The sequence below is a fragment of the Pan troglodytes genome, chromosome 20 (assembly GCF_028858775.2).
Source record: "Pan troglodytes isolate AG18354 chromosome 20, NHGRI_mPanTro3-v2.0_pri, whole genome shotgun sequence".
NCBI classification, from domain to species: Eukaryota; Metazoa; Chordata; class Mammalia; order Primates; family Hominidae; genus Pan; species Pan troglodytes.
In genome coordinates this window covers 42,234,551-42,247,590 of record NC_072418.2, presented here as the reverse complement: position 1 = coordinate 42,247,590, position 13,040 = coordinate 42,234,551, and the positions used below count along the sequence as shown (strand labels likewise).

The following is a 13,040-nucleotide window of genomic DNA, read 5'->3' as shown; positions in this document are numbered from 1 at the left end:
CCTGTGCTAAGCTTACCTTTATTTCTCATTCCTTCTTTCTTCCACGTAAACCGTGTTTATTGAGCACCTACTATATACCAGTGACCAAGGTAACAGCAGGGGACAGAACTGGCAAAAAACAAACAAACAAACAAAAAAACCCTGTGGTCCAGGGAGCTCACATTCTCTTGGGGGAGAAAAGGAAAAAATAATCAAACATGTATCTATATAGTGGGTCACAAGATCTAAATTAAATGCTTTTTTTTTTTTTTTTTTTTGAGATGGAATCTTGCTCTGTCACCCAGGCTGGAGTGCAGGTGGTGCTATCTTGGATCACTGCAACCTCTGCCTCCCAGGTTCAAGCAATTCTCCTGCCTCAGCTTCCCGAGTAGCTGGGATTACAGGTGTGCATGACCACACCCAGCTAAATTTGTATTTTTACTAGAGACGGGGTTTCACCATGTTGGCCAGCCCGATGACCTCCGGTTGGTCTTGAACTCCTGACCTCAGGTGACCCGCCCACCTTGGCCTCCCAAAGTGCTGGGATTATAGGCATGAACCATCGCTCCCAGCCCTCAGTGTCTTGAAGGAATATAAAGCAGAGAAGGGAGATGGGAGGTGTATGGAGGGTAAAGCTGTTTTATTTTATTATTAATTATTACTTTTTAAAGAATTTATTTAATTTTTTTTTTATTTTTGAGACAGGATCTCACTCTGTCATCCAGGCTGGCGTGCAATGGTGCGATCTTGGCTCATTGCAGCCTCAACTTCCCAGACTCCAGCGATTTTCCCACCTCAGCCTCCTGAGTAGCTGGACCACAGGTGCACATCACCACGCCCAGCTAATTGTATTTTTGCTAGAGACGGAGTTTCACCATGTTGGTCAGGCTGGTCTCAAACTCCTGAGTTCAAGTGATCCTCCCACCTCGGCCTCCCAAAGTGCTGGGGTTGCAGGTATAAGCCACAGTGCCCAGCCTTAGGTTTTAATTTTTGTTGGGTCCGTAGTAAGTGTACGTATTTATGGGGTACATGAGATATTTTGATACAGGCATGGGGTATCCATCCCCTCAAGTATTTATCCTTTGTGTTACAACCCAATTACACTCTTTTGGTTATTTAAAAATGTACAATTTATTATTGAGAATAGTCATCTTGTTGTGTGATCAAATAGTAGGTCTTATTCATTCTTTTTTTTTTAGCCCATTAACAAAACCGAGGCTGGGTGCAGTGGCTCACGCCTGTAATCCCAGCATTTTGGAAGGCCGAGGCGGGCGGATCATTTGAGATCAGGAGTTCGAGACCAGCGTGGCCAACATGGTGAAAACCTGTCTCTGCTAAAAATATAAAAATTAGTCAGGTGTGGTGGCGGGTGCCTGTAATCCCAGATACTCAGGAGGCTGAGGCAGGAGAATTGCTTGAACCCAGGAGGCAGAGTTTGCAGTGAGCCGGTATCTCACCATTACATTCCAGCATGGGCGAAAGAGCAAGACTCCGTCTCAAAAAACAAAAACAAAAACAAAAAAAGCCCATCCCCTGCAGCCTCCCAGCACCCTTCCCAGCCTCTGGTCACCATCCTTCTAACTCGCCGTGTCCATGACATCAATTGTTTTGATTTTTAGCTCCCACAAATGAGTGAGACCATGTGAGGTTTGTCTTTCTGTGCCTGGCTTATTTCACCGAACCTGATGACCTCTGGTTAGGTGGAGCTGTTTTAAACAAGAGGGTCAGAGAGGGTGGCACTGAGCAAAGGCCTGAGGGGGGGATAAAGGGAGTCATACAGATCCCTGGGGGAACAGTGTCCCCGGCAGAGGGAACTGCCAGTGCAAAAGTGGGTGGGGAGTCCAATGCAGAGGCCAGTGTGGCTGCAGCAGAGTGGGCGAGGGGGGTGATTGGAGGGGGTGAGGACAGAGGGGTGACGGGGGCAGATCGTCTGGGGCCTCGTGGACCTGAGACGGAGCCACAGGAGGGCTCTGAGCAGGGGCGGATGTGATCTGATGCAGGTATTCACAGGTGTCTTTGGTTGTGTGTGGGGAACAGACTCCCAGGAAAAGGAGGGAGCAGGAAGTCCAAGGAGTCTGTAGGAAATGAGTGTAGACAGGACCAGGGTGGGGGCTTTGGGGGTGCCAAAAGCGTAGAGAGTCTAGATCGAGCTGGGCACGGTGGCTCACACCTGTAATTCTAGCACTTTGAGAGACCAAGGCAGGTGGATCACCTGAAGTCATGAGTTTGAGACCAGCCTGGCCAACATGGTGAAACCCCATGTTTACTAAAAATACAAAAATTAGCCAGGCGTGGTGGCACGCTCCTGTAATCCCAGCTACTTGGGAGGCTGAGGCAGGAGAATTGCTTGAACCCAGGAGGCAGAGTTTGCAGTGAGCCGAGATCACACCACTGCACTCCAGCCTGGGCGAGAAGAGTGAAACTCCATGTCAAAAAAAAAGTCTAGATCGATTTTGAAGGCAAGGCAAACAGGATTTTCCAGATACTTGGATGTGGAGCATGAGAAAAAGAGGAATCAATATCGATCCCAAGGCTTTCAATCTCATTTAACCCCAAGGCAGCCTCACAGAGTATTATCATTCTTGGGTTATAGATGAAGAAACAGAGATTCAGAGAGGGTTGCCGACTTGCCCATGGTCACACAGGAATTGGTGGGGCTGGGATTTGAACCAGTTTCTGTTTGACTCCAGTGTCTGACCTCTGCCCTCTGTGGAGGTTGCCACCTCCCGGCATGTCCACAGCCTCACCCAGCCCGGGACAGGGCATGCCAGACCCACACAGGGCACCAGTTCAGTCGGCGGCCACAGCACTCCATGACTGTCCAGCTTGTGACCTCACTGTCTTGGCCCGGCCCGCCACGGGATTCTCTTACTGCTCATCACCTGTGTTGAGTAACCGTGTTTCCCTGCCTGCCTGCGAGCTCCCAGAGGGCTTGACTGTAGCTGATTCATCGCTGTCCCTGGCATTGCCCGGCTGGAGCCTGGCATGTGGTGGCCTTCATTAAGGCAATCAATATTTATTAAGTATCTATCTTGTGCTGGGCAATGCTGGGACGCAGCTCTGGGCCCCATCCCTCCGAGGTTGAAGTCCAGTGGGGGAGTCAGAGAGACCCATCCCCAAACAGTGATGGCCTAGAATGCGCAGGACTGGAACTAGCGGGGAGCCCAGAGTCCCCAATCCAGCCCAAGAAGGGGCCTGGGAGGATTTGGCAGAGGCGTTGAACTCATGGTCACCACCCTCACAGACTTAGCTTTGCGGGTGTAAACAGCCAATGAACAAGTTAACCAATCAAGGAAAGAATTGCAGATCGAAGTAAAACGGGGGTGGGGCAGGCAGCAACACAGGCTACTTTGGCTAGGGTCAGCAGGGAAGGCCTCTGAGGAGGGGACACCGAGTCTGAGACCTGAGGTTGAGAAGGTGCCAGCCTGGGATGAGCTGGGGAGAGGGCACACAGGGGGCAGACAGCCAGCGCCCAGGCCCCGCAGTGAGAAAGAGCTGGCTGTGTTCCAGGAACGGCAAGGAGTCCTGCGTGCCTTGGGCCAAGTGAGGGGTGGGTGGGAGGGAATAAAATCTGTGGAGGCAGAAACCGCGCCCCATGATGGGGGAATAGATAGATCTCAGGTCATCTGGCAGGGCTGGGAGCCCGCAGGCCCTGGGGCAGCTGTCAGCCCTGGGGCCTTTGCCTGTGACTCGTGGAGTCCGATCACTTCCTTCACCTGCTCAGGGCCTCCCCTGGCTCCACCCAAAGTCCTCACCGTGGCCTGTAAAGCTCCATACAAGCCATCCCCACCACTGCCCTGTCCTCAAGCTTGGTCTCCCTCTCACTCTCCCTGCTCCAGCCACAGTGGCCTCCTCATGGACACTCCAACAGGGCAGGCACGTTTCTTTGTTTTATTTTTCTCTTTTTAAAACTTTTTTATTTATATATATTTTTTGAGACAGGGTCTTGCTCTGTTGCCCAGGCTGGGGTGCAGTGGCATGATCATGGCTCACTGCAGCCTCAACCTCCTGGGCTCAAGCCATCCTCCCGCCTCAGCCTCCTGAGCAGCTGGGACTACAGGCACACACCACCATGCCCAGCTAAATTTCATATTTTTGGTAGAGAAAGGGTTTCACTGTGTTGCCCAGGCTGGTCTCAAACTCCTGGGCTAAGTGATCCGCCCACCTCGGCCTCCCAAAGTGCTGGGACTACAGATGTGAGTTACTGTACCCAGCCGGCCAGGCACATTTCTGTCTCAGGGCCTTTGCACTGGCTGTTCCTCTGCCTGGAATGCTCTTTCCCCAGATGTCTGCCCACTTGGCTCCTTCCCCACCTCCTTCAGATCAAATGTTGCCCTCTCAGTGAGATCCCCCTGAAAATTGAAACTGCTCTCTCACCGTCCCTGCGTTTTCTACTCACAAATTGCCATTTAACCAACTCATTTATCGTGATTTTTGTCCAACTCTCTGGTTAGGATGTCAGCTCTGTGAGGGCCGAGATCTCTGTCTCATTCACAGCTGTCTCTCCAGCACTGAGAACAGAGCCTGGCACATGGTAGATGCTCAATAAATTATGATTCAATAAATAAAAGGGAAAGAAAGGAAGGAAAGAGGGAAAGAACTGGCAAGTCTGTGGCTCTTGTGGTTTGTCATCTGTCCTAGCTAGGAGGCAAGAGTGTTAACACGTCTCCTCTTCCCGGATAAGATGGTGCCAGGCTGGGAAACTGAGGCATGAAGGGACTCTTCGTAGCAGTCCTGGAGCAGTGAAGAAGGAGCCAGGCTTCAGACCAACTCTCAGTGCTGGGCTCAGAAGAAAAAGCCCCTGACGCCACCTGCTGGTGAGTAGTGTCATGATGGTTGTGCCCACCTGGCGATGCCCTTGCCAGGTGGGCAGGAGAGGAGGAAGCCCAGGGGCATCCCCCGCAGATGTGCAGAATCCATGGAGCCAGAGCTTAAGCCTCTTCATTCCTGAAGCCCCGTGGGCACCTCGCCCGATCAGAGCTATGCAGGAGGGTGGGGCCCTGCCAGCAGAAACCTGCCGTGTGTCACTCTGTGCCCGCACACCTGCCCTCCCTCCACAGCCAGCCAGGACTCCCACCTCTCCAGGAGGGAACAGCTGCCCCAGCTCCATAGGGCTGCATGTACCCTACATGGGGCCTCTGGAGGGCAGGGGAGTCAGGGCCCACCCAACTCCCCACCCAGGCCTGGGCAGTTTCTGGTCACAGCAGCCAAGGCGGCAAAACCTAGGCTTCTGGAGGAGAGCTGCCGCCATCCCTAGAGGTACATCCTCCGGCCAAACAGGGGTCTCACCACCCAGACATCATCTACGATCTTCCCATCCTGTGAGGGACAAAAACAGGGACAGTAGTTAGAGCTGAAAGCCTGAACTCTGGGGCCACATGGCCTGGGTTCCAATCCCCTCTCTGCCCTCTGATGGGCTGTACAACCCTGAGCAAGTGGCTAGGGTTTCTCTCTCTCTCTTTTTTTTTTTTTTTTTTTTTTTTTTTTTTTTTTTTAGACAGAGTCTTGCTCTGTCACCCAGGCTGGAGTGCAGTGGCAACCTCCGCTTCCCAGGTTCAAGCCATTCTCCTGCCCCAGCCTCCCGAGTAGCTGGGATTACAGGCATGCACCACCATGCCTGGCTAATTTTTGTATTTTTACTAGAGACAAGGTTTCGCCATGTTGGCCAGGCTGGTCTCGAACTCCTGACCTCAAGTGATCTGCCTGCCTCAGCCTCCCAAAGGCATGAGCTGCTGCACCTGGCCAGCGCATCCACCCTCTAGGTGGCCTTAAGCATGTTGCTGGACTCTCTGAGCAAAACTTCCATGTTCTATGCAATGCACAAAGTAATAGATGCCCAGAGTCATCACGAGAACAGAGTGAGATCATGCACACAAAAGTCTGCGCCCGGTGCATGTGCCACTCGATAAATGGTAGCTATCAGATCCCAGCTTGGCCGTCCTCCAGCTGTGTGACCCTGGGAAAATTACTTCCCCTCTCTGAGCCTCAGTTCCCTCACCTATAAAATGGAGAGGAAATCCACTCCTGTGGGATTGTTTTGGTGTATAAAGTGCTACTGGGGCCGCATGCGGTGGCTCATGCCTGTAATCCCAGCACTTTGGGAGGCCCAGGTGGGTGGATCACCTGAGGTCAGGAGTTCAAGACCAGCCTGGCTAACATGGCAAAACCCCATCTCTACTGAAAAGACAAAAAATTAGCCGGGTATGGTGGCATGTGCCTGTAATCCCAGCTACTCGGGAGGCTGAGGCAGGAGAATTGCTTGAACCCGGGAGGTGGAGGTTGCAGTGAGCTTAGATTGCACCACTGCACTCTAGCCTGGGTGACAGAGTGAAACTCTGTCTCAAAAATAAATAAATAAATAAAGTGCTACTAAATGCAGAGCATCTAGGCAGTGTCTGGTATGCAGTAGGTGCTCAATAAATCATAAATATTGTCATTATTTTAAAACTACAATGGCAAAAATAAAGAAAGGTGAGCCATTATTATTTGGATCCACCTAACCTTAAGCCACCTCTACCACATACTCATCTTATTGTTTTCCCCTACCTGTGTCCCACCCCCATCTTTATCTTCCCCTGCCTCACAATGGTAAATACCTACAGAATTTACCAAGTTCTGCACTGTTCTAAGCATTTTATATATAATAAGTCCTTCAACCCCCATGTAGTCCTGTGAGGTGGAAACTATGATCATCCCCTCTCACAGATGGGAAAACTGAGGCAAAGAAGTTAGATAAGTGGGCCCAGCGCAGTGGCTCACACCTGTAATCCCAGCACTTTGGGAGGCTGAGGCGGGCAGATCACCTGATGTCAGGAGTTCGAGACCATTCTGGCCAACACAGTGAAACCCTGTCTCTACTAAAAATACAAAAAATTAGCCGGGTGTGGTGGTGGGTGCCTGTGATCCCAGCTACTCGGGAGGCTGAGGTAGGAGAATTGCCTGAACCTGGGAGGTGGCGGTTGCAGTAAACCAAGACTGCACCACTGCATTCCAGCCTGGGTGACAGAGCGAGACTCCATCTCAAAAAAAAAAAAAAAAAAAAAATTAGATGAGTGACTCAAGGTCACTCAGCTGGTAAGCAGCAGGAGCAGGTTTCTAGTTCTACAGTCCACATTTGTTCGTTTTTTTGTTTTGAGTTAGGGTCTCACTCTGTTGCCCAGGCTGGAGTACAGAGGCGAGATCATAGCTCACTGCAAACTCTAACTCCTGCACTCAAGTGATCCTCCTGCCTCAGCCTCCCAAGTAGCTGGGACTACAGACATCTGCCACCACACTTGACTAATTTTCCTTTTTTTTCCAAGACAGAGTCTCACTCTGTCTCCCAGGCTGGAGGGCAGTGGTGCCATCTTGGGTCACTGCAAACTTCACCTCCCAGATTTAAGTGATTCTCCTGCCTCAACCTACCTTGTAGCTGGGATTACAGGCACCCGCCACCATGGCCAGCTCATTTTTGTATTTTTAGTAGAGACGGGGTTTCACCATGTTGGCCAGGCTGGTCTCTAACTCCTGACTTCAAGTGATCTGCCCACCTCAGCCTCCCAAAGTGCTGGGATTTCAGGTATGAACCACCGCACCTGGCCTAATTTTTTTTTTTTTTTTTTTGAGACAGAGTCTTGCTCAGTCGCCCAGGCTGGAGTGGTGCGATCTCGGCTCACTGCAAGCTCTGCCTCCCGGGTTCACACCATTCTCCTGCCTCAGCCTCCCGAGTAGCTGGGACTATAGGCACCTGCCACCACGCCTGGCTAATTTTTTTTGTATTTTTAGTAGAGAAGGGGTTTCACCATGTTAGCCAGGATGGTCTCGATCTCCTGACCTTGTGATCCGCCTGCCTCGGCTTCCCAAAGTGCTGGAATTACAGGCATGAGCCACCGTGCCTGGCCATTTTTTGTATTTTTTGTAGAGACTAGGTCTCACCATGATACCCAGGCTGGTCTTGAACTCCTGGACTCAAGCGATCCTCATACCTTGGCCCCACCAAATTGCAGGTGTTGCAGGCATGAGCCACTGCGCCTGGCCGAGTCCATGTTTTTAACAGCTCATTTGCTTGGAAGGGCCTGGCTGTACAGTCAGGTGACTTCGGCCTGCCCCTCACTGACCTGGTCGTCCGACACCTGCTGGATGTGGATGTGGGTCCCGTTGAGGATGTGCAGCCGCGTATACCCGTACTCCTTCACACGCACGGCACTCCAGGGCCTCGGGAAGACAGCAAAGGGCGTCAGCCGCTCCTCACAGCCCTGGGGCGGGGAGAACTGATCAGACCCAGAGCAGGTGGAGGACCCGCAGGGAAGCAGAAATGACCTGCTAGCCCAGGACCCTGCTGCCCTCAAGGAAGACAGTGAAGACTTGACCACCATAGAGGCCAGGCGCAGTGGCTCATGCCTGTAATTCCAGCACTTTGGGAGGCCAAGAAGGGCGGATCACTTGAGGTCAGGAGTCAGAGACCAGCCTGGCCAACATGGTGAAACCCTGTCTCTACTAAAAATACAAAAATTAGCCTGGTGTGGTGGTGGGCACCTGTACTCCCACCTACTTGGGAAGCTGAGGCAGGATAATTGCTTGAACCCAGGAGGTGGAGGTTGCAGTGAGCCGAGATTGTGCCACTGCATTCCAGCCTGGGAGACGGAGTGACACTGTCTCAAACAAAAACAAAAACAAAAAGACTTGGCCACAATAATACTCACAATTGAACAATTTGTCCCAGGCAGGCTTCCCTTGCTCCGGGTCTCTGACTTCTAGAAAAGTACACGGCTGTGTAAGGCTGCCCACTACAGCATTACAGTAAAAGCCCTGAACTGGAAGCCATCCCAATGCCCATCAGGGAGTCAGTTAAATACATTATAGCACAGCCATCGCAAAGCAGGGAAGCGGGGTGATACAGAAAGATGGCCAAGATGTGTGTGAAGGAGAAAAAGCAATTTGAAGAACAGAGAAATCACTGGATCTGAAGCCTGGCTGCACAGTAGACCCTCCAAGAAAGCTTTTTAAAACACCAGCGCCTGGGGAAACAGAATGCTCGTGCTTGCAGCAGAAAAGCCAGGCATGAGGAGCAGAGAGGATGCCAGGGTGAGGAAAATCACCATTTTGCACCCAGCATTGTAGTACTGGATTGAAGCAAGGATCATGAATGGATGATAAAACTAGCAGGGAAAGTTTGAGGCATAACAGGATGTTTGCATAGTCTCAAAGTATCTCTCCAGGAGATGCTTGTTAATTACAAAGGAAAAAAGAGAGTCACTTTATGGTGGAGAGGGCTGGCGGATACCTCCCTAACCAAGTGATCAAAGTAAGCATCATCAGTAATGAGACCCATCCGTACCACACTTTCAGCTGAGAAATCAGAGGCTCAAAGAGGTTAAAAAGACATCGTGCAGCCGAGCACAGTGGCTCACGCCTGTAATTCCAGCACTCTGGGAGGCCGAGGCGGGCAGATTGCTTGAGCCCAGGAGTTCAAGACCAGCCTGGGCAACATGGCGAAACCCTGTCAATACAAAAATTAGCTGGGCGTGATGGTGCATGCCTGTAATCCCAGCTACTCAGGAGGCTGAGGTGGGAGAATTGCTTAAGCCTGGGAGGTCCAGGCTGTAGTGAGCCGAGATTGTAACACTGTACTCCAGCCTTGGGGACAGAGTGAGATCCTAGCTCAAAAAAGACACCATGTGCCTCCTTGCAGGATGTATTGGGAAGAACACAGTATCTGTTCTGTGTATTCTTAGCAAAGATGCACAACTTCTATCTAATCATGAGCAGATATCAAACAAACCCAAAGGAAATTCCACAAAACAACTCGCTGTGCTTTTCAAAATTGTCAAGGTCATGAAAAATGAAGAAAGAGTAGAGAATGTTTCTGATGAAAGGAATGAAAGAGACGCCGGGCGCAGTGGCTCATGGCTGTAATCCTAGCACTTTGGGAGGCCGAGGCGGGCAGATCACGAGGTCAGGAGTTCGAGACCAGTCTGGCCAACACGGTGAAACCCCCGTCTCTACTAAAAATACAATAATTAGCCGGGCGTGGTGACGTAGGCCTGTAATCCCAGCTACTCAGGAGGCTGAGGTGGGAGAATCGCTCGAGCCTGGGAGGCAGAGGTTGTGGTGAGCCGAGATCACGCCAATTGCACTCCAGCCTGGGCAACAATAGTGAAACTGTGTCTCAAAATAAATAAATAAATAAAAGTGGTTAAATGTTCATATTTGGGAAATATTGGTGAAGTGGATATGGAAAGTCCTTGTATCGTTAGCGCAACTTTTCTGTTGGTCTGAAACAATTTCAATTTATTTTTTCTTTTTTATTTTTGAGACAGAGTTTTGCTCTTGTTGCCTAGGCTGGAGTGCAATGGCACGATCTTGGCTCACTGCAACCTCTGCCTCCTGGGTTCAAGCGATTCTCCTGCCTCACCCTCCTGAGTAGCTGGGATTACAGGTGCCCACCACCATGCCTGGCTAATTTTTTGTGTTTTAAGTAGAGACGGGGTTTTGCCATGTTGGGCAGGCTGGTCTCAAACTCCTAACCTTGGGTGATCTGCCCACCTCAGCTTCCCAAAGTGTTGGGATTACAGGCGTAAGCCACCGCGCCCGGCCTCAAATTTCTTAATTAAAGAAAAAAACCAATTTGTGCTGATAAAATCAGAATAGCAATCACCCATGGGCAGAGCCTGGCTGCCAAGGGCCGTGAGAAGCCATCTGGTGCTGACAGCATTCTATTTCGTGCTCCGTGTGGCAGCTACTCTGGGAGATCAATGCCAGGGATTCTGGTATTTTGTCCGGGGTCAGGCCCAAGCACTGGACTTTTGAAAGCTCCATAGGTAATTCTGATGTGCACCAAGTTTGAGAACCACTAGGGCATGACCCACGACCTAAGTGTTTTTTTTTTTAAGTAAGCAATACAGTAACATGTCTCTATCTAAACAATTACTCCTTTGTATATGCAGAGAACATTGTAAAATGCCTAAAAAGAGTCAACAACCGAGAGTGGGGCAATGTGTGGTGTGAGTGGCTTCTGTTCACCTCCTGCCCTCTGTAACTGTTTGAATTTTTATTACAAGTGATTCTTACTTTTATATATATGTATACATATATATATAATTATAATTATTATTTTACCAGAAACAGGGTTTTGTCATGTTGCGCAGGCTGGTCTCGAACTCCTAGACTCAAGCGATCCACCCACCTCAGCCTCCCAAAGTGCTGGCATTACAGGCATGAGCCACCGCACACAGCCTCGCTTTGCTCTTAATCATTTGTAAGAAGCAGCTTTGGAAGGCCGAGCTGGGGGATCACTTAAGCCCAGGAATTCGAGACCAGCCTGGGCAACATAGTGAGACTGTCTCTATTAAAAACATTTTTGTTTTTGAGATGGGGTCTCGCTCTGTCCCCAGGTTAGAGTGCAGTAGCACAGTCTCAGCTCATTGCAGCTTTGACTTCTTGGGCTCAAATGATCCTCCCATTTTGGCCTCCCAAGTAGCTGGGACTACAGGTGTGCACCACCATGCATGGCTAAATTTTGTATTTTTTGATAGCGATGGGGTTTCACCATGTTGCCCAGACTGGTCTGAAACTCCTGACCTCAAGTGACCTGCCTGCCTCAGCCTCCCAAAGTGTTGGGATTATAGGCATGAGCCACTGCATGTGGCCAAAATTTTTAAAATTAAATTAAAAAATTAAAAAACTAAGCCTCGCTCCATGGAGAAGGGGTAGATTCTAAGGCTGAGCAAAAAAAAAAAAAAAAAAAAAAAAAACACATGATGATCCTGGAATGTTTTGAAGTGCCAGAGAATAAGGAGGGGATGAGTGGAAAGGAGACAGGAGCCCACTGATGGCCAAAGCTGGCACAACTTAAACATCCAGATAAATAACAGTCATGTTGGATAATAACCCGCAAAGTAAAATAAATTACCCATGAGTTCACACGGACATAAATAAACAATTAACCAACTGAACAAATGTGGCAGAAGACACAAGTCAGCCTTGCAAGAGGATCTCAATTCATAAATCTTGGAAGAGTGAGGGCGACAGAAAATCCCCATTAGAACGGCACTGTAAGGCCGGGCGCAGTGGCTCTTGTCTGTAATCCCAGCACTTTGGGAGGCCGAGGTGGGCTGATCACCCGAGGCCCGGAGTTCGAGACCAGCCTCGACAGCGTGGTGAAACCTCATCTCTACTAAAAATATAAAACTTAACCGGGCATGGCTGGCACCTGTAATCCCAGCTACTTGAGAGGCTGAGGCAAGACAATTGCTTGATCCCGGGATGTGGAGGTTGCAGTGAGCCGAGATCGTGCCACTGCACTCCAGCCTGGGTGACAAGAGTGAAACTCCGTCTCAAAAAAAAAGAAAGAAAGAAGGAAGGAAGGAAGGGAGGGAGGAAGAAAAGAAAGAAAGAAAGAGAGAGAGAGAGAGAAAGAAAGAAAGAAAGAAAGAAAGAAAGAAAGAAAGAAAGAAAGAAAGAAAGAAAAGTCCTCATTGGAACAGCTTAGTAATAACTGTTAACAGGCAGCATCCACTAATGGGTTCGAAAATAAGAGGGTGAAAGTTTGAGGAGAAACAGGACATTTGGGCCAGGCAAACCTGTAATCCCAGCACTTTGGGAGGCCGAGGCAGGCAGATCACTTGAGGTGAGGAGTTTGAGACCAGCCTGGCCAACGTGGTGAAATCCCATCTCTACCAAAAGTACAAAAATTAGCCGGAAATCTCTTGAACCAGGAGGCGGAGGTTACAGTGAGCTGAGATCATGCCACTGAACTCCAGCCTGGGCAACAGAGCAAGACTCCGTCTCGAAAAAAAAAAAAGAAACATGACATTCGCATGGTCTAACAGGATCTCCCCCAAGATAGTTTTTTTGTTGTTGTTTAGAGATGGGATCTTGCTTTGTCACCCAGGCTAGAGTGCATTGGTGCGATCATAACTCATTGTAGCCTCAAACTCCTAGGATCAAGCAATCCTCCTGCCTCAACCTCCCAAAGTACTGGGATTACAGGAATGAGCCACGGCACCTAGCCACCCAGTATCTTTTGTGTGTGTGTGTGTGTGTGTGTGTGTGTGTGTGTGTGTGTGTGTGTGAGAAAGGGT

The 13,040-nt window shown here is 49.9% G+C and overlaps 1 protein-coding gene across 4 annotated transcripts in view; it reads right to left on the bottom strand.

The window, feature by feature from the left end:
• Positions 1–323: 323 nt before the first annotated feature.
• Positions 324–13,040, bottom strand: part of ACP7 (acid phosphatase 7, tartrate resistant (putative)) — a 30,894-nt gene continuing 18,177 nt past the window's right edge. For 3 of the 4 annotated variants that reach the window (XM_009435564.4, XM_016935892.4, XM_016935894.3), the window contains exons 12-13: positions 8,076–8,213; positions 325–5,298 (exon numbers count right to left, since the gene is read on the bottom strand). In XM_009435564.4, the coding sequence (XP_009433839.2) occupies positions 5,233–5,298; positions 8,076–8,213 (204 nt within the window). In that variant the 3' untranslated portion in view covers positions 325–5,232. Of the gene's footprint in view, positions 5,299–8,075; positions 8,214–13,040 lie in introns of all 4 variants that reach the window. The other variant, XM_054673429.2, reaches the window with a different exon arrangement.